Raw genomic sequence first — 21,608 nt, 5'->3', positions numbered from 1 at the left:
TTGACTTAGGACCCTGGTCATCATGAACTAGCTCCTAGGGCCAGCGAGATACAGGGTTCCAGTGCTCCACTGGCTCAGGCCCCTGCAGCCGGGGAGGCCTGTCCCCTCAGACCTTTTATTTATACCAAGCTCTTCCTCCTTGAGGTCCCCCACTTACCCCATATTATGCAGGATTCAAACACATACATCCTCAAGAGGAAATAGGATCTTCATGGTTTTATTTTATATTATTTTAATTGCTTTATTTGATTTGATTTTTTTAAAAATTTGTGTAATTTTGGTTGAGCCTGGTGGCAAACACCTGTCATCCCAGCAGCTCGGGAGGCAGAAGCAGGAGGATCACAGGTTCATGGCCAGCCTCAGCAATTTAGTGAGGCTGTAAGCAATCTAGAGAGACCTTGTCTCAAAATTTAAAAAAAAAGGGGGGGGGCTGGGGATGTGGCTCAGTGGTTAAGTGTCTTTGGGTTCAATCCCTGGTGCCAAAAGAAAAAACTATGTGATTCTGAACAGCCTTACAAGGGCTGCGACAGCCACCTCCTGCCGTAGTAGTGATTCTCAGTTGTTAGGATGCCTGGGAGCAGGGATTTGCTAATGTCGCTATACCAGGTGTCGCCAAAGGGTTAGAATACAGCACAACAAATGAGGAAAATAAGAAACACCAGGAGCTTATTCACATAGAATAAATATTCAGTGGGTTTGTCTAGTCCCCGCTTCCTGCATCATTTAGGAGATTTCAATCATTATGGCCACAAGAACCTTATTAAAACTCGGGAATTTTCTTGATCAATTTTTATCCAAGGCATCCAGAATTTCATAAATGGAAGAGCATCTGTGACACAGTGGAACGGGACTCACCACCAGTGAGTTCTCAGAGGCCCCGGTTTCATTCACAAGACTCAAATGGATTCAAAAGACAATAGCAACACGTAGTTTTGCCTATTGAAACACTGACTTCAGAACCACTAGGCTAGTGTTTTAAAGAAGAAACGTGAGAACATCTACTTCCACACAAGCACTTAATGCACTGTAACAAGCATCAGGGACCCACTTACAAGGCTAATGGTAAAGGCACAGCTCCCAAGAACAGTTCACTACAAATAGCTCTTTTTATCACATGACACCTCTGTTGATGCAGTCAGTTAAAAAATAATTGTTGGGCTGGGGATGTGGCTCAAGCGGTAGCGCGCTTGCCTGGCATGCGTGTGGCCCGGGTTCGATCCTCAGCACCACATACAGACAAAGAGGTTGTGTCCACCGAATACTGAAAAATAAATATTAAAAAAATTCTCTCTCTCTCTCTCCCTCTTTCTCACTCTCTCTCACTCTTTAAAAAAAAAAAAATAATAATAATTGTTAAATAAGCCGTGTGGCTAGTTTTGTGTTAGACAAGCAAAGATGTCAGATTTCTGAATTTGAAGAATTCATGGCAAGGGGAATGGGCCTAGGAAAGAGAGTAGACTAAATCAGACTTCACTTTCCTGTGTGCATAGATGATGGCTCGACCAGTGTCATTCTACATGATAGACAACCAAAGAGTGAGAAGTTGGACTCCATAGGTGTAATATGACACATGTGTAATATGTCAAAATGCATTCTACTGTCATGCCTAACTAGTAAGAAAGATCAAAATATATAAAAAATAAATAAATAAATTTTTTTTTGAAAAAAGAATTTATGGCAAGATGAATCAGCCTTAAAATACAAGGAGTTCTGACACTCAACAATGCAGATAAACCTTGGGGACCCTGTGCTGAGTGAAATAAGCCGTAAGAACAGGGCAAATGCTGTGGGACTCCACTTTCACGAGGCACGTAGTCAAGCTCCTGGAGACGGAGAACAGGGCTGGGAGTGGGAGCAGGCAGGCGGGAATGGAGCTGAGTGTTATTTAATGGGTGCAGAGTATTGGTTTAGGAAAGTTCTGGAAATGGATGGTGGCCATGGCAGCAGCACACTTTGAACGTATGGGATGCTGCTGGGCCGCACACTTACAAAGTGGAAAGATGGCAAAACTTCTGCTGTGTGTCCTCCAGTGCATGCACACACATTGTGGGAGACAACATTTCTTTTTCATAGTACTGAGGAAACACACATAAAGGCTTTTGTTAATTTCAAGCAAACCAACTTCCTGGCCAGCTAGTAGGAGGTTTGTGGGCATGCTCCACGTAAGGACACTCCAAGTGTCATTTTGTGAATTCCCAAAAGTCCCATTAGCTGGTTCTGTTTTTTCTCTACTGTCCAAACCTGGCCCAAAGTCCAGAAATCCAGATTTTTGAAACAAAGAGCACACGACCAAAAGGGAAAAATGATGGCTTGCTTCTTTTTCTTCCCCCAAATACTTATGATTCTCCCTTTCCAAGTTCCTAATGCAGCAGTTTTCATTATATTCACAAAGCTGTGCAACCATCGCCACCGTCCAGTTCCAGAACATTATAATCATTAGGAAGAAGCCCTGGGCCAATTAGCAGCCATTCCCAATCCTCTCCTTTCTCCAGTGTCTGGCAACCACTAATCTTGTTTCTGTCTATAGATTTCCCTATTATGAATATTCCATTTAAATACAATCATACAATATGCAACCATTTGTCTGTTTCCATTTACTGAGCATGTTTTCAAGCTTCACCCTTTTCAAAGGAATTATATGAATGACAGAATTTTCATTCCTTTTTTAAAGGCTGAATAATATTCCACCATATGGAATATTACCATCATGCTGCATTTGATTATCTATTTGTCAATTTGATGGACATTTGGGTTTCCACTTTTTTGGATATTATGAGTAATGCTTTCAGGAACATTTGGGTATAAGGGTTTACATGAACAGATGTGTGTGTGTGTGTGTGTGTGTGTGTGTGTGTGTGTGTACTGAGGATGAAACCCAGGGCCTTGAACTTGCCTGCTACACCCCCAGCCTTTTTTTATTTGTAGATGAACCCAATACCTTTATTTATTTATTTTTAAATGGTGCTGAGGCTCGAACCAGGGCCTTTTACGTGTGGGGCAAGTGCTCTACCACTGAGCCACAACCCAAGCCCCCCCCAGCCCTTTTTTAAAATTTTATTTTTGAGACAGGGCCTCACAATTATAATTCTCCTGTCCTGACCTCCAAAATAGGTGGGGTTACAGGCGTGTGACACCCCCCTGGCTAATAGATGTTTTTAATTATCTTTTTTTTTTTGATAATTTTTTAATATTTATTTTTTTAAAATTTTTTTGGCGGACACAACATCTTTGTCTGTTTGTGGTGCTGAGGATCGAACCTGGGCCGCACGCATGCCAGGCAAGCGCACTACCGCTTGAGCCACATCCCCAGCCCCTTTAATTATCTTAAATATATATATCTAAGAGTGGAATTGCTGGGTCTCAGAGCAGAAACTCTGTTTAACTCTTTGAGGAACCGCCAGATTGTTTTCCAAGTCAGCACACCATTTGACATTTCCATCAGCAGTGCGGGAAGGCTCCAGGTCCCCTGAGTTCTCAGGAACACTGACTGTCTTTGATTCTGACCATGCTCTAGAGTATGAAGTGAAAACTCATTGTTTTGTGGCTTTGATTTGCATTTCATGACTAAAGATGTTGGGCATCTTTCCACCATTTGTATATCTTCTTTGGAGAAGTTTTTATCCAAACATTTTGTCAATTTTATCATTAGGTTATTTGTGTTTTTATTGTTGGATTGTGAGAATTCTTTATGTATAATGGAAATTAGACCTTTATTTTATGTAACATTTGCAAATATTTTCTCCCATTCTGTGAGTTGACTTTCAGTTGTTTGGTATTCTTTGAAGCACATGTTTTTAATTTTGATGAAGTTCACTTATCTATTTTTTCTTTTGTCACTAGTTCTTTTTGCTATAAAAACGGTTGCTTACTCCAAAATTTATATCCCTGTTTTTTTAAGATTTTATAGTCTTAACACTTTAAGTCTTTAATTTGGAATTAGTTTTTTTATATGGTCTGAAGTCGGGGTCTAACTTCCTGCTTTTGCATGTGGATATCCAAATTGTCCCAGCACCATTTGTGGAAAAGATTATTCTTTTCCCATTAAGTGGTCTTGGCACACTTGCTGGAAAATCAACTGGTCGTCAGCATAAGGATTCCTTCTGGACTCTCCACTCTAGTCCATTGATCTATGTTTATCCTTCTGCTAGTCCATACAGGGGTGATTGCTGTAGCTTTGTATAAGTTTTGAAATAGAGGAGTGTGAGTCCTTCTTTGCCGCAGTCTGGCTGGGCACAATTCAGGAGCCACTTGTCAAAAGAAACTAACTTTATTTTTAGAACCACACAAGATAAACAAAACAGCTCCTCAGGAATAAACCCTCAGAGCCCAACTGCCACCACCAGCTTCCCACAAGCCACACTCCAACAACCTCTTCCTCCCACAATCCTCCTGCTCTTGAGGCCGATTGGCTGGGTCGCATGGGCGGAGCCAAAAAAGTCCCCCAATGAGCAGCTCCGTGGTCTGAAAGGGCAGGGAAACAGCCCAATGAGCATCACCGCAGAGGAGCCAATCAGCTAGATGTTGCTGGGGCCGCTGTGAGCCAATCATCAGCTGGCAGTCTGAAAGTTTGCTGGAGCCCCTTCGGCTGTGGCTCTCAACATCTCCCCCTCTCTGTTTAAACAAGAAGCATGTGGCTTAGGGACCGTGTCTGCCTTAGGTTGTCCAATAGTACATATGGTCCTTACCCGTTATTGGATGAGCTGACCTCAAGGCGTCAGCCTCCTGTCTTAGGTTGGTACCATAGTAATTGGATCTTACCCGTCATTGCTGATAACGCCAAGGTCGCGGGTTCGTTCCCCGTACGGGCCACCAAATGCCGCAGTCTGGCTGGGCACAATTCAGGAGCCACTTGTCAAAAGAAACTAACTTTATTTTTAGAACCACACAAGATAAACAAAACAGCTCCTCAGGAATAAACCCTCAGAGCCCAACTGCCACCACCAGCTTCCCACAAGCCACACTCCAACAACCTCTTCCTCCCACAATCCTCCTGCTCTTGAGGCCGATTGGCTGGGTCGCATGGGCGGAGCCAAAAAAGTCCCCCAATGAGCAGCTCCGTGGTCTGAAAGGGCAGGGAAACAGCCCAATGAGCATCACCGCAGAGGAGCCAATCAGCTAGATGTTGCTGGGGCCGCTGTGAGCCAATCATCAGCTGGCAGTCTGAAAGTTTGCTGGAGCCCCTTCGGCTGTGGCTCTCAACACTTCTTTGTTCTTCTTTTTTAAGACTATTTTTGACTATTTTGGTCCCTTGCATTTTCTTATGAATTTTAGGATGAGCTTGTCAGTTTCTTTAAAAAAAAAAAAAAAAAAACTCAGCTGGGATTTTGATAGGAATCATTTCAAATTTGTAGATCAATTTGGAAAAAAAATGCCATCTTTATAGTATCAAGTTCTTCTGATCAATGAACACGCATGAATTTCTCTTTGTTTGGGTCTTCTTTAATGTCTTTCAATGGTATTTTGTAGTTTTCATATATAGCCTCTCACTTTTTAGTTAAATTTATTCCTAAGTATTTTATTTTTTGATGCTATGGCAAATGGAATTGTCTTTTCATTTTCATATGGTTCATTGTAGAATGTATTTAAATACAATTGATTTTTATATATTGACCTTTATCCTGCACCCTTGTTAACTTGTTTATTATTTCTAATAGGCTCTTATTTTTTTTAAAGTGAATTCCTTGGGATTTTCTATATACAAGACCATACCCTCTTCCTCGACAATCTACATGCTTTTTTTCTTGCCTAATTTTCCTGGCTAGAACCCCCACCATCACCTTAAATTGAAGTGACAAGAGAGGACATATTTCTCTTGCTCCTAACCCACGGGGAAACCATCCAGTCTTTTACCATTAAATATGATGTTTGCTGTGGTGTTTTCATAGATGCCCTTTATGAAGTATAAGAAATCCCCTGCTCCTCCCAGTTTGTGGAGTGGTTTTGTTTTGTTTGGGGTACCAGGGATTGAACCCAGGGTGCTTTACCACTGAGCCACATCCCCAACACTTTTTTAAAAAAAAAAATTATTTTGACCTAGGGTCTCGCTAAGTTGCTTAGGGACCTGCTAAGTTGCTGAAGGTGGCCTCAGTCTCCTGAGCCACTGGGATTAAAGGTGTACCCCCACACCCAGCTTGAGGAGTCTTTTTATTATAAAAGCATGTTAGATTTTGTCAAATATTTTATCTGTTCACAGAGATGACCCCTTGGCTTAAGTTAATCTTAATTAAATAAAACCAGACTACATTCTCTTTGTGAAGAAGCATGTTCAGGAGCTGGGACTGTGGCTCAGCGGTAGAGCGTTTGCCTAGCACGGGAGGGACCTGGGTTCGACCCTCAGCACCACATAAAAATAAAGGCATTGTGTTGTGTCCATCTACACCTAAAAAATAAATGTTAAAAAAAAAGGAAAGAAACGTGTTCAGTACATATAAAGCTGAAACAGAGGAGTGTGAGTCCTTCTTTGTTCTTCTGGTCTCCCAGTTCTCTCTAGCCACCCCAAGGTACCCATCCTGTCAGGTGACTGTTTCCTTTCAGATAATCTCCTATGTGGATGTGCGAGTGTGTGTGTTAACACAGACACTAGGTTGTAATAAAAATCATAAAAATCCATAATACACATAAGCTATTTCCTCTCCCTGGGATTCCTCTTGGCTGTGGCTGACACATCAATGCCCACCTTTCCATCAAAGCTGAGATCTGGTCCCTCTTTCCATGGTGGCTTCCCAACACCAGATAGCTTTCCTTTCTAGGGATGGTCACATCTCTGCTCCCCCTTGGTCCTCCTTTTTTTTTTTTTTTTTTTTTTTTTGGTACTGGGGATCGAACTCAGGGGCCCTTGACCACTGAGCCCCATCCCCAGCCCTTTTTGGTATTTTATCTAGAGACAAGGTCTTACTGATCTGCTTAGGGCCTCGATGTTGCTGAGGCTGGCTTTGAACTTGTGATCCTCCTGCCTCAGCCTCCCAAGCCATTGGGATTACAGGCATGCGCCACTGTGCTGGGTCTGTCTTCTGTTATGATTTTGGCACAGGAAGGGTTTGGATTTAGACAGCCAAACTTTCATGAGGCACACATGGACCCCCTCAACGTCATTAGTACCTTGAGGAGTATTTCTAGCTATGTGCGATGGCAGCCCACAGGCACGGCTCCATTTTGAGCCACTCCGACATCTTCTTATGCGGCAGGGGTTGGCATGATGAGCTGAATTTGTCTGTCTTACAGATTGTTTTTACTCTGGGCCCCAAAGCTCCCCACGTGTGGAGGGAGAGAGGTAGGGGTCTCACCACACTGGGGAACCAGGGTCAGAACATTTCCCCTCATCCTGTGGCATTCCTGGCCTCTGGGTATGATTTGTTTCAAAGAAAGGGCTTTGCTCCTTTAAAAAACCATATTTAAAAATTGCTATTTTCAGTGCACTATGTCACTATCATTTCATGAAAAGGAATTGAAAACAGAAAAATAAAATGACTGACTCATAATAAGCCTCATATATGTAATAAGTTCATAAATGCAGAACAATGACAAGGAAGAATTCAAGAAGCACATGAAAGCGGGGCTCGTTGACCTTGGCTGGACATCACTGGACCCTAAGCTAACCTGCTGGTGCTCAGTTATGAAGGAAAAAGCCTGCATTTATATACAGAGTATGTACAGAATACTGAAAACCTACATCATCCAAGACTGTGTCTCAATCACCGGGCACAATAGGGGGTTTGTAAACTGTTAGGCACAGATGGCCCTTTCATGTGCAAGCCTAACATTTGACCTTCTCACTTGACTGCAGCCCCTGTTCTCAGGAATGTGCCAGGCACACGAGGAGTGGAATGTCTACAGAGCATCACCCCAGATAGGAAGCTCCTGAGGTCAGGGACTGTCCCACGGATAGGCACATAACAAACATTTGCCAATTGATTGATGGTTGCTCACTGGGGTTAGTCAAACTTCTCGATGGACAACTGCCAGTGTATCCGTCTCTTCCCCACACCCTACCTCTGAAGAGTGCATCCGGGTAGAGCCCTCTGACCTCCCTGCACATCCACAGGTCCTATTCCTGTGCAGTGTTTGCCTCTAAACTCCTTCCACTGATATCTCACCATCAGACATGGATACAAGCCATGTGTCTACCTGAAGCTCCAATCACCAAATGAAGATGCTGTGTACGTTTTTAGCTTGGGATATGTGCTCAAATGCCTCTGGGAACCATTTTTTAAAGGATATCCTTCCCAAAGGGCCTCATAGCAATAGGGATCAGGAGCTTTAAAAAGAAAGTCCCCTTTTGACCTAGAAATTCCAATTCTAGAATTCCTCCTACATAAATGGCCAAATGGGACTCCTACATAAATGACCAAGTGACTAACTGTGACTCCACAAAGATACTCATGGCAACACTTGTTATAACAGTAGATCTGGAAACAACCTCAAAGTTCAAAATAGGAAAATGGTCAGGGAAGACAAGCTAGAAAATAAAAAGCAATTTTCTATATGTCAGGTATCTATATGTCATTTTATATATTAAAATTTTTAAAGTTTGGAAAGTTTTAAACCAAAATGTTAATAATTTTTTTTTATTTTCTATTTTTTATTTTTGGTGCTGGGGATTGAACCCAGGGCCTTTTGCATGCAAGGCAAGCACTCTACCAACTGAGCTATATCCCCAGTCTTAGTGATTTTTTGAAAAAAACTTTTTAGTTGTAGATGGACACAGTAACTTTATTTTGCTTATTTATTTTTTTCTGTGGTGCTGAGGATCGAACCCAGTGCTCCATATGTTTGAGGCAGGTGCTCTACCTCTGGGCCACAACCCTAGCCCATTATGATTGTTTTTTGATGATGGAGTTATCAGTGACTCAGACTTTTTTTTTTTTAGTTTTATCTTAATTTTTTTTTCTAAAATGACAGTATATTCCTCTCTGTGTATATGCAATATTATTTTAGCCAATACAGGCCAGTCAATTCAACTTTGAAAAGCTGGAGGGTAATTTTAATGAAAATTGTAAAATAAGCTTTGGTAAAAATTATAAATCACTCTTTAAAAAAACAGAGAAGCCTGTGTTCTGGGGTCTGGATGAGAACCCTAACAGCCTCTGTTTCTAATTCTTCTGAGGGTTTTCCCATGGGCCCTCCAAGGGAAATTCTCCATTAAGCCAAATGCCACAATTGCACGTGACCTTACCAGATAGGCTCTCCAGAAGGACTGAATGGCGATCGCAGCTTCCACGTCAGTCAGCAGGAGGGACAGTGGGATTGGTGGTCTCGGGCTGAAAAGCAATAACTGGTTGTATGACCGTGAGAATCTGCTCTTGAGCCCCAGCAATGACTTTGACAATATAATGGTCCCTCTGATTAAAAGCCTCACCCATCTCCGTTCTTAAAAGACGACAGCATAATTTTTGACAGAAAAGTGTGTGTATGAGTTAGCATTTCTGATTTTCAAATCTGATCTGGGTTTTAAAGCAGCATAATCTAAATCACTGTTCATCTTGCATGCTATTTTTGAAGGTGCAGCCTGCATGTTGTTGATATAAAACTATGTGAACGCTGGGCACCGTGGTGCATGCCTGTCGTCCCAGCAGCTTGGGAGGCTGAGGAAGGAGGATCACAATTCAAGGCCAGCCTCAGCAACAGCAAGGCCCGAAGCAGCTGAGTGAGACCCTGTCTCTAAAAATATATATATATATAAAATAGGGCTGGGGATGTGGCTTAGTGGTTGAGTGCCCCTGAATTCAATTCCCGGTACCAAAAAAAAAAAAAAAAATCAACTATATGAATAATACAAGAGACAGAGGAAACCCAGCCTTTATATTCTACATTGTGTCAGAAATAATCAAGGGCTCTTCCTCCAACTTTCTATTGAAGAAAAATTAAATAGTTCTTCTGAAAGGAAAATATCGGAATTTACCTCTGATTAGCATACATTTGAGTTAATGTAGACCAAGTTCAAGAATATTTTTAAGTTCCACATTTACATCTTAATAAGCAATACCGTATCTCAAGTGCTGGGTCAGCTGACAGTGTTCTCATGGGAGTTTAAGATTATGAATAATTTTATCATAGATACCACATGGAAAAATCATGATTATAGGCTTTTTGTTCCTCTGGAAGTTTAACAGAAGTACAGACCGCTGATAAAGTCTTGTAAGTCTGTCTCAATGCTGGTTCATGTTTCCCCAAAGCCAAAGCACAGCTCGCTCTGAGAAGCAAGGAGCAAATCTTTTCAGAGTACAAAGGAATAAACCCCTGAATGGACGTGGATCACACGGAGGCTGCTCTGGTACAAGATCCCCAGAAATGACTTTGAAAAAGAAAGCTCCCCCACTTCCCTGGCCTCAAAGCTCTCCCTGATGACAGCTGGAGCTACCTGGAACTGTCCCTGGCAGAGAGGCTGACCGACCTGCTCGCACAGGTGGCCTAATCAGGATCCGGAGCCAGGTCCATCCACTCCCAAAGCCAGGGCTTCCCTGGGACCTGTGTGCCCCCCTGGCACAGACTGCAAAGCTCATTTGCATCAGAACTCGGTCCTCCAGAATCTATCTGGAGTCTTACTAAAGAGAGAGAGAAAGAGAGAGAGAAAAAAGAACACCTCGACAAAGTGTATTTGTTTGAATGAATGAATGCTCTTTTAAATGATTCCAGAATCAAGAAATCAAAGCCAGGAACAACACAGGCCGTGGAGACCATTTCAAGGGAGCGCAGGTTTGTTGCCAGATTTGGGTTTTCCAGCTGGACGGGACCTGAGAGACCAGGTAAAGGAGAGTCTTCCACTTCCTTGTAAAGATAATTACACCTGAGAGCAACAGCATTGTGGGGAACCTTTCCCTAATGTTCAGTTGCCATTTTAGTCCCATAATGGGGTATCTTCTTGGGGGGTCCTGATGGTGTTCACCTCTCGATGCTCAGCTCCGGCCTCCTGGGCTGAGACGGAGCATCCTTCCTTGGCTGGAGTCCTGCATGTGGGGGTCCCACTGCTCCCTGCTTCCCACAGTCAATGTCACTGCCCTCTGTTCCATTGTCCTTATTCTCTAAATCTCAGCGGTGTGGCACCAACAACTCACATCCCTGAAGTAATTCCCCCCACTGGTTAGCGATCCATGGCCTCCAGAGGGAACCTGATGTTTCTCAGGAGACCTTGGACCTTGGGTGCTGGCAGTGGATTTATGAGAAAAATGTTCTCGTGCCCCAACGGTAACTGATGCCCCCCAGGTTTTCTGGACCCCTCGCCCACCTGCCCTGCCCAGTACTCCAGCCATGCCCGCCCTTTCAGCTCTCAAATGGGTCTGCTCCCTCCCACCTCTGGCCTTTGCAAAGGTGTTTTCCTCTGTCTCCAAAGTCTCCCTTCCCCCAGCCAGAGGCACCAGCACAGCTGTGCAGCTTGCTCTCTGCTTGAAGGCACCCAGCAGAAGGGCCAGAGGCTCCACAACCAGCCCATGCTCTGCTCGCTAAGCCCTGCTTCTCAGTCGGAACCACCACACCTGCCCCGTGGTACAGGACACATTTTCTTTACTTGCTTAAATGCATCTCAGGGCTGGTGGAGGCCCCGACACCTCTCTGTCCTAGTTCAGTCTTATTCCTCTTCTGATCTCCATTAAAATGTTATTAAAAATGTCTTTTGATTAGGTCAGAGCCCAATGAAGCTCCTTGTAATTTTCCTTTCTAGTCCTTGGCCCAATTTGGAGAAAAAAAGCCCAGGTGATTAATTTATGCCCAAATCGTCTACTGAGCTAGAAGCTCTATGAGGGCAGAGGCTGGTCCTGTGTTTGCTCCTCTTGGTGTCGCTGGCACTTAGAACCATGACTGGCATGTCATAGGCACTCTATAAACGCCTGTAGGATGAACGACTGCCTCTATGCCTGGCAGTGTATGAGTGCCTACTGCATACCTGCAGGTGATTTCACTAAATCCTCACAACATGAACAATGGCCACTGTCCTGCATTTGGAGGTACAACCGAGGCCCAGAGGAGCAGAGGACCCAGGATCACTGAGTATTTCTTGCTAAGAATACAAGCTGTTCAGGAAACCCGGGAGTGGCCCAGGAGAAGGGGCCGGTTCACAAGATCACTAACATGGAGGTCAAGGTCTAAGACAGAAGACAATACAGCCAATTGGCTAGAAGAAGGAAAAAATGGGTGGGGAGAGGCAGAGCCATAATCATAGGAAATTTCCTTCTCCTTGGCCCTTACAGCAACAGCTTGGCAGATATCTGCGCGTCGGAAGCCCCAGAGGGAAGCCCCGCGTCAGGGCGGCCCACACAGTGGGGCTATCACTTGTACCCGAGGGGGGTTCTGAGGGCGCCTCTCTCTTCAGGGTAATTTTCCTGCCATGAGGACGTTTTTTACTACTGATGTCATGAAACCTTCAAAGTAACATCCTCCTGTTTAGGAATCGCAGGAGGAAAGCGGCACTGCGCCCCTGAGGACAGAGGGGCGGGGAGAGCCCAAGGAAGGACTTTTACCATCATGAAACGCGTCACAACGTCATCCCCAAAAAGCAAACTGGGATTTCTAACAGGCAGCAAACGAGGCCCCCGCTAGCGACATCCCCACTTTCAGGGCTAAAGAACGGGGTGCTGCCTAGTTCTCAAGATTACACATGAGTAACCAGTGTATATCAGGCCAAATGAAAGGGACCTTATTCTTGGGAGTGTAGTCCCGGGAATTATCAATCATTTCAGCAGGCCAGCTCCGAGGGAGGGAGAGAAACCACGCCAGGCCCTTTTCTCTTTGCTGGCATCCGTGCAACTGGCTCCAGGTCAAATAAAAATAAAGAGGCGCGCGCTCCTCACCAGGGAGCCAGGGAGGGGAGAGGAGATGGGAGTGTCAATCAGGAGCAGCCTGCGCAGCCAGGCTCCGCAAGGGCTGAAATCAGACCTCCCCAGGGCACGCATTTTTGCACGTTCAATCAGAGCAGTGTTGCTGAGCCATGTTTCCAAGAAAACTTGTTTTACTGTTATGCTCCTTCGCCATGACTTCCTCCTCTGATTTTCAAATGTTAATCAACACATTTGAACCCTAAGAATCGATGCTATAATTCTGAGAAGGAACAGACATTGATTTTTCTGATCATGTAGGTGAATATATTCAAAAATATATAAAAATAAATGTACACACACACTTTCCCCCTTCTGGGATGCTAAGTAAAAGATTTGCAGGACTTAAAATAGAGCTAGCATGCTTACAAAACGCACAATGACAAGATCCAGTTATAAGATCATTTAGAGGCAACTTCCAAAATCACATTTAAACAAAGCAAAGGAGAAGGAGAAAAACTTATTTGATATTGAAAACTGAATTTCAGAATCCAACTTTTACCCACTTTTCAGTTAGGTAAGACAATGAATTGTCTTGGAACATGAAAGCCCGAAAGTTCCACATGAAAAGTCATTTGCAAAGGTAACACAGGCCCAAACTGGTCATCAGAAAGCCTTGCAATGGCCCAGGACTGGGTCACGTTCACCCCAGTGAACTTGGCCAGAGACCTTACACAGTTTCCCACCAACACCTTCGCTGGCTTCCCAACCACTTCCTGCTGAGGCCTCCTGTGAAATTCACTTGTGAATTCCAACTTTTGGAAGGAGTACAATAGAGGTGTTCTGAACGATGCTTAGGTTGGGATTTCAGGATCTGTCACTTCCAGTCTTTTATGACGGGAGGAATAGCTCCAAAAACCAGTGCAGCATTGCTCTCTGGTAGCCTTAAAGCACATTTAGAAATCGCGGTTACTGGGATGTGATCTTGCTTTCGCCCCCTCACTAATCTCCACCCTGGGAGATCAACAAGCGGTTATTATCCCGGCACAGGCTGAGTCATTCTCCCGGGAAACAGAGCTGAGTCCCACTTAACCAACCCTATCATTGAGCTGCTGCTACGTGTCCAGATAGCAGAGCTCCTAAACCACCACCTGCAAGACCGCGTGCTCACCGGGTCTCAGGTACTGCATGACCATCTAAAAACCAAGGCTGTGACACTTAATATTTTTTAATAAAATATGCCCCATTGTGATTTTATTTAGCTTCTTTTTAACTGGTTACATGTTTTTTCTAATATGACTTAAGGGAAACTTAAGGAGATCAGCCTCCATCCCAGCCCCTCTCCTCCAGCTCCAAATGGTGAGCCCAAGGCAGGGGATGTGCAGTGCTGGGAGCCATCAGCCAAGTAGGTATGACAATCTCCTTGCCAGCTTACTCCCATGCTGTCTAGTGGAAGGACTTCTGAAAGGTGACCTTGCTCAAGGACCAGGGCAGTTTAGCATAATAGGAGATTAGGGTGTTCCCCCTTTAGAATAGGGCGTATCCTGCTGCTGAGTTCCTCTTGAGTTCTTAGGGTCAGACAGTATATTTTGGGAGACAGAAGCCCATGTGGAGTGGATTTGGGCAGAGAACGTGGATTCCCCCAGAACGTGTTTGTAGACGGCCGGTGTGAGTTCGGGAATAAAGAATTGCTGTTTGAATCTACAAGCTGTGTGGAGACTCGTGATTTGTGCCCAGCCAGAGACTGCGGCAGTGCAGGAAGAGTTGACCACGTCCCTCCCCAGCCTCTCCAAACCCCTTGTGGGGGACCTTCACCTTATGCCTTGGACCCCTTTGGCGGTTTACATTCCTTTCCAGGATAATATTTTTCTAATAACATAAATAGATAAGATTACAGCAAACCAATCATTGAAATGCAGGCACCAAAATATTTTTAAACACAGCTGGTAACATGGAAATCTATGTGCTTTAAAGTTACGCAGTAAACATCAAGCATCAATAGGAGGTTGGGGGGCTACTTTGGTTCAAAAGAAACAAGTGTTAATGATATTTCACCACCTCTGCAACAACCATAATGTGGTATGAAAATATCAGTGATCACAATTAGTGTGACAAAGTGACAGGTATACTGAGGGTGGCTGCCCACACTCAGAATGAAAGGAGATGCCACATCTAAGTTAAGAGAGAGAGAGAGAGAGAGAAAATAAAGAGGTAACTTCCCCCCCCCCTCCAAGTTCCAGGACTCCTGAATCAGAGAAGTTGGGGCAGGAGCTGGAGACGTGGGTAAAGATGAATTTCTACATCCCCTACAAGATCAAAGACTGAGGATTTAAAAAATAAACATGATGAATTCTAAGAGAGAAGTGAGACCATCTGAAAACAGAGTGACCCAGAAGTTATAAATCTGGCCAAAAGGTTATGAAAGGAAGAGGGACTCCGTGTTCTTGCAGGCCTGCATTCCAATGTCACCTCCATGGAGAAGTGGCCCTTCCCTGGCTTCTCCAGGTTGGGGGCTCCCTGAACTGTAGGCGGTGCAGACAGAAGTGTGGGTGACCTGGGGCTCCACTACTTGGACTGGCATCTGAGCTAGAGGTGGTCTTGTGGGACTGAGCGCTCACCTGTGGGTCTGCGCCCACTCCAGGGCGCAGGGACCTGCAGGGAACTATTGGTATGACGAATCAGACGTTTGGTGTCAGAAGTCTTGTGAGCTGAGAAACAAAGCTTTTTCTCCTTTTAGTGCCCGTTACAATTTGGATGTAGAGTGTTCCTCAGAGGTCAATGTGGTAACCCCTGGTCCCCAGTAAAGTGCCAATAGAGAGGTGGTAGTACTTTGAGGGGACCTAGTGGGAGGCCACCAGACCACTGGGCACATGCCCTTGAATCTTCTTCCTCTTCCTGGTCTTTGACTTCCCAGCTATGAGGTGAGTGTCTTGGCTCTGCCAGATTCTCCCTCCATACTGCGCTGTCTCACCACAACCCAAAGCAACAGGGCCACCTAATCATGGCTGGAACTTCCAAAACTGTGGACCAAAATAACCCTTTTGCTTTATAAATTTATCATCTCTGGTATTTGTTATAGTAACAGAAAGCTGACTCACACGGTGCCCCCAAGATGTCTATGTCCAATCCCCAGACCCTCTGATCATACATGTTCCCTTATAGGACAAAAGGAACTTGCAGATGAGATTATCTAAGAGTCTTGAACAGGGAGAGTATTCTGGATTATGCAGATGAGTCCTATGATATAATCACTTATAAGAGGAAGGTCAAGGGAAGTTATTATGATAGAAGTAGTAGATACAGAGATAGAAGCAAGAGGTTGGTGTGTTGCCGGGAAGGGATCATGAACCAAAGAACCCAGAAACTAAAGGAGCCAAGATAAGGAATTCTCCCGGAGCTCCAGAAGAAACAGTCACAACAGCACTTTGACGTTGGCCCAGTAAAACGGCCTTGGACCTCTACCTCCAGAACTGTAAGGGAACACGTGGGGTTGTTTTAAGGCACCAAGTTTGTGGCCATTTATGACAGTGGCCAGAGAAAACTAAAGTACCTCCTCCTCAGCGATGGAGCCCTGCTGGCTTGCCTAGGCCCTCTGAACTTGACCCAGAGAGCCCTGCAGCAGCAGCAGGAAGGAGAGGAAGCAGTGCAGGTGCCCTGAGAAAGGGCCACCCACGTGTCCACCCTCCACTGCGAGGGAGGCACTGGGAGGATTTATGATGTCAGCATGTCCCCCAAACCAGAAGCAGCTCTCTTTCCTGCCTCTGTTTGAGGATGAATGTGAATATAAAAAGCAAAGACGATTTACTGTCCTCATGAGCCTGGCCTCTGAAACGGCTGGGGCAGAAATCTAGGCTTCATTAAAAGGCTTTTTTTTTTTTTTTCCCTATCAAGAGGGCATGACAGCAAATTTGTTGTCCTGCTGCCATTTAATTGTGACCTTTAATATAAAATTCACGCAGTTCCCTGAGCCTCTTTGAAGGCACGACTGTCCCCAGTCCCACTCTCAACCTCAGCCCAGGGTTCAGCATAGGACTGGGGCTTGTCCTCAAATGACACGGTGACTCTTTTGTTCTCACCTCAGTTTGTGGTCATAAGATACCTTCATCATGAAAGGGATTGTGGATTCTCTCTCTCTCTTTTTTTTTTTTTCTTAATCCAAGGATAAAACTTAGCTGAAAAGACACTTTGCCCAAAGCACAATCTTTTATTTTCTTTTCTAAAACACAATCTTCGTTTCATTGAAAATCTCGGTTTTAAGATGTCTTTCATGAGACATCTCCCCTGAGACAAGACCAGAAAGGCAGCAGTGTGTTTTTGTTCCTTGAGCTTATTTAGTTATTTATTTTTGCTAAGAATCTGACCAATTCTCAGGGCAATTCTCTTTGGCTAAAATAAAAATCTCGGCTTCTCTTATTCTTAGTACGCTAGCAACTTATTTCACTGCTTCTAATTGGCTGGTTGGAGTTAGGACTGTACTCCAAAAGAGAATGTTGAAGTGCACTCACTGTTGGAATGTAAGGAAGAAAACATCCTCACGCGCTCTAATTAGAGATTGTGGCAGGTAATATTATTGTTCCATATTACTGCTCCTTTCGCTTTAAGAGAATCATGCATTCCTATCCTTTGTCATAGGAATGACAGTTCCTCACAATGTCAGTTCCTCACTGTGGGAGGTGTTAACTTCCCTGTGATACTGATGTTGACCTTGGCCATGTGACTCACATTGGCCAATCAAATGTGAGCAAAAATAAGGTTTGACCCTGCATGGGTCTCCCTCTGCTGTGAGACTGACGGAGGGGCTGCTCCTTTATCCAGGTCCAAGAATGAAAAGAGAAATGGAGCAGAGCCCAAGCTTCATGCAGTCAACCTGTAACAGGGTAAGCAATAAACCTGTGAAAGGCACTGAGATTTGGAGGTTGTTTGTTACTGCAGCAGAACCTAGAAAAAGCTGACTAATACAGAGTACTTGAGGGTAGCTGGGGCAATGTCTTGTAGGAGAAAATATTAGGATTTTCCCTTGCAAGTTTCAGAAGTCTAACGCAAACTTACTAAACAAAAAGGAAAGCAGGGGCAGAGGAGGTATTTGCTAATTTGCTAGCTCACATAATTGAAAAAGGGTAGAGCTGGCTTTAGGTATGGCCAGCTAGTGAAGTCAAAAAAAAAAAAAAAAATCAGAAAGACTCAGCTCTTACCACCTCGGTTCTGTTATGTCAGGTACAGTTGCTCTCAGCAGCTCAAGGCTTACAGCCTCAAAGATCTAAGCCCACTGGAAATGACAGAAACTCATCTAAAAAATCTTGAGATTATCTCTGATTGGAAGGATTTGGGTAACGACCACCGTGGTCAGGGGGATTCACTGCTCTGGCTGGCCAGGCCTGGGTCCCCCACCAGCCCTCAGCCAGAGATGGAGTCAGTTCCCTGAACCACAAGGATCCTCTGGGGAACAGAGGGAGGAGTCCTGTTACCTCCCATTGTTCCTTGAGCTTATTTAGTTATTATCTTTGCTAAAATTCTGACCAATTCTATTACAAGAAGAAGGAGGAAATCAAGGCAGAGCTGGAAAGAACATAAACATCCAACCACAGAAAGCAAGAAAATTAGTTTTGAAACTTTTTCTTAAATGAATGGAAAACAAGAAAGTTAAAAAAAGGTAGAGGGGGAAAAATCAGAGTCACCCAGCATCTGTCATTTGGAGGGAAACATATTTGATAGACTTTTTTTAGGTTTAGTTTTAATTTCTTGATGATCCTTGACTTAAAAGATTTCCTTTCACTGTATAATTTATTTAAATAAATATGTATATTTTACACTTGACGAATCTTATTTTTATAAGCCTCTCTTTTGGGTGGTGCTTAGGATAGAACACAGGGCCTGTGCATGCCAGGCAAGGGCCCTACTGCGGAACGACATCCCCAGCCCTATTTCTTTAGGGGTTGTCAATGTCCCCTGGTATGTAAAAATGGAACTTTAAAAAAAGTCATGGAAGAGAAATGGGTAATGGAGAAGCAGCAGGCAGATCGCAGAATCCGCGAAATCACAGGGGAACCTGCAGGAGAGGAGCCGTCATTTGTGTGATAAGCAAATGGCAGCCACCCATGACAAATGATCCCCACCAAACAGCTGTGACCTGACAATAGAATGACAGCGAGCCTCAAGGCAGCTGGGCTTGGTCAATTGGTCTCACCAAGAACATTAAAATAAGACCCTGACTCACATTTTAGATGGCTTCCTGGGCTGGTAGAGGGGAGAATTTAAGGAAATGAATGTGGCAGACAGAATGGCAGAGGGACTGGGCTAGTGTCGCCAAGACCCTGGCAGTTGGTTTGGGGAGAGGTAAGAAGGTTGAAGGTTGAGGATCTTCCAGGCTGAGGGGGTTAAGAACTGGGGAGCCCCTCCATTCTCGACTTCCTTTGCTTTGGTGACTTCAAAGGCCACACGTCTGTAACTTGTAGACGGGAGGGCTGTCCAACCTGCAGCAGTCTTTGCACAATTAAGAAATAAGCTGTTCCTGGGCTAGGTGGCTGGTGTTCTGGTATTGTTTGCAATCGCAGCCTAACCTAGCCTAACACAAGAGGGATGCAAATGTACTCCATTTTTTTAGGGTTGCTGTGTGAGTAGCATTAGGCAATATTTGTACATTGCTCAGAATAGTGATTTTTCCCCTGTGGTTCCGGTGGGTTAAACCCAGGGCCTCACCATGCCAGGCAAACACTTTACCACTGAGCCACATCCACAGCCCTGTCAGAGGATACCTGAATAAGTAGAACACGAATGTCCGGTAGGTCAGCATGCGGATACACACAGGCAGAGGGACAGAAGGAAGCAGTTGCCCTAAGAGCTGCACATGACAAAAGGGACACAAAAATTCTAGAACAACGAAGAAAAGACCGAATTGTGTGTTCCATTTTATGCTGCGCCTTCAGAGTGGAATGGCAAGAATGACTTGTATTTTTAAAATTGCTATTCCTTTCTTTTTCTCTGCCCCTCCCCTCCACCAAGGGCATATCATTGAGTCAGCATAAATTAAATACATATATACTTCATTATAACTATATACAATATCTGTCCATGAAAATAGGAATTGTTTTTTTCATAGCTTCAAAGCACATAATAGGTGTTCAATAAATGGTAGCTAGCTGGTTTATGAATATGACTACTCCATAATTTAAGGCACATCTAGGCAATTAGTAAATATTAGCTGAACAAGTGAACAAATACATAAATAACTCCCTTTAAATAAATGGAACATACCTGCTTTCATATACATAAGTATCGGCAGTGGGGAAAAAAATGTATTCCTTCATGGTTGGCACCCAAATTCCTCTTAGGTAGGAACTTGCTTTGTTTACATGATGAATGGTCATTTCACAGAAGAAAAATTGAGGCTCAGAGAGATCAAGCAATCTTTGCTCAAAGATTGGAACTGGGTTTAGAAAGCAGAACTGTGGGACTGGGGATACAGCTCAGTTGGTAGAGTACTTGCCTCGCATGCACAAGGCCCTGGGTTCAATCCCAAGTACCATAAAAAGAGAAAAAGAAAGAAAGCAGATTTTTGAGTCCAGAGACCAAGCTCATCTTTGTGGGGCTGGGGATGTAGCTCAGTTGGTAGAGTGCTTGCCTAACATGCACAAGGCCCTGAGTTCAATCCCCAGCACCACAGGAAGAGAGAGAGAGAGAGAGAGAGAGAGAGAAAGCAGATCTGTGAGTCCAGAGACCACACTCCCTTCTTTGACTTGTAGGGACATGGGACTCACTGCTGTTTTCCTCATTCCCTACCAACCTCCTCAGAGGCTTCATCATCCACTCTGATGGCACCTTCAGTACCGCGGCTGAGGGTTTCCAGGGACCCCCTCTTCCCTCCATGGTCAGTCACCCAACAGTAGTCACATCTTAGAATGTTCAGCCCCAAAGACTGTCACATCCTGATTCCTCATCTAACCATAAATTTCTGTTAAAATGTGGGTGCGGTCTGTGCTCTCCCAAAGGTTCATTCCTTGGAAGTTTGGGAAGTAATGGGAACTTTAAGGTGGGGCCTTAGGTCAGTTGGAGACAGACCCTCAAGGGATTGTGGGACCCCAGACCCCCTCTGCTTCCTGCTTGGCCATGTTCTCTCTCTCTCTTCTCACCATGATGTGACACAGCCAAGAAAGCCCTCCCTGGAGCTGAGCCGACGTCAGCGCCATGCCCTTGGTCCTCCATATCCTCCAGAGCCCAATGACCTCTTTCTTGCACTACAGAGATTCCTCCAAAAACTAGGAATGGAATCACCATATGATCCAGCCATCCCACACTGTTGAGAGCCACGGTTTAGTCGGAATGACGCCTGGCATTTTGCTAGAGGGAATGGTTGAAAGGTGACCCTGCTGCGGAATAGGGTGGCTCCAGGATTAGGGCAGATCCTGCTGCCTCCGGCGCCTGCTACTTTGGAGTTCCCGTTGAGTTCTCGCGGGTTCCGGGAGAATTGGCGCAGGGAGCCCGGAGGAGGGAGTGTGTTCCCGGGGAGTGTGTGTTGAGTGCCGGTGAGAGTTCGGGAATAGAGTTGCTGTTTGATAAAAAGTAAATATTAAAAAATTCTCTCTCTCTCTCTCTCTCTCTCTAAAAAAAAAAAAAAAGAGTTGCTGTTTGAACCTACAAGGCTTTGTGGCAGCTTGGTTATTTGTACCCAGCCAGACTGCGGCACGACACCTTGGTATTTATTAAAAAGAACTAAAATCAGCATAGGATAGGAATACAGCCACACCACTGTTTATAGGAGCACAAATCACAACAGCCAGATGATGAAACCAGCCCTACTGCCCACCAGTAGATGAAAGGATTAAGGAAATGTGCTGTATATGCATAATGCCATAAAGGATGAATCATGGC

The 21,608-nt window shown here is 44.5% G+C and overlaps 1 protein-coding gene across 1 annotated transcript in view; it reads right to left on the bottom strand.

Annotated features, from left to right (window-relative positions):
- Positions 1 to 21,608, bottom strand: part of Iqck (IQ motif containing K) — a 123,483-nt gene that overhangs the window by 52,784 nt on the left and 49,091 nt on the right. Inside the window, exon 7 of the mRNA XM_076840823.1 lies at positions 9,173 to 9,257. Within this exon, the coding sequence (XP_076696938.1) occupies positions 9,173 to 9,257 (85 nt within the window). The remainder of the gene's footprint in view (positions 1 to 9,172; positions 9,258 to 21,608) is intronic.

Source organism: Callospermophilus lateralis, chromosome 19 (genome assembly GCF_048772815.1).
Source record: "Callospermophilus lateralis isolate mCalLat2 chromosome 19, mCalLat2.hap1, whole genome shotgun sequence".
Lineage (NCBI taxonomy): Eukaryota > Metazoa > Chordata > Mammalia > Rodentia > Sciuridae > Callospermophilus > Callospermophilus lateralis.
Note: the sequence above shows the minus strand (reverse complement) of the source record. Positions and strands in the feature narration are given on the sequence as shown.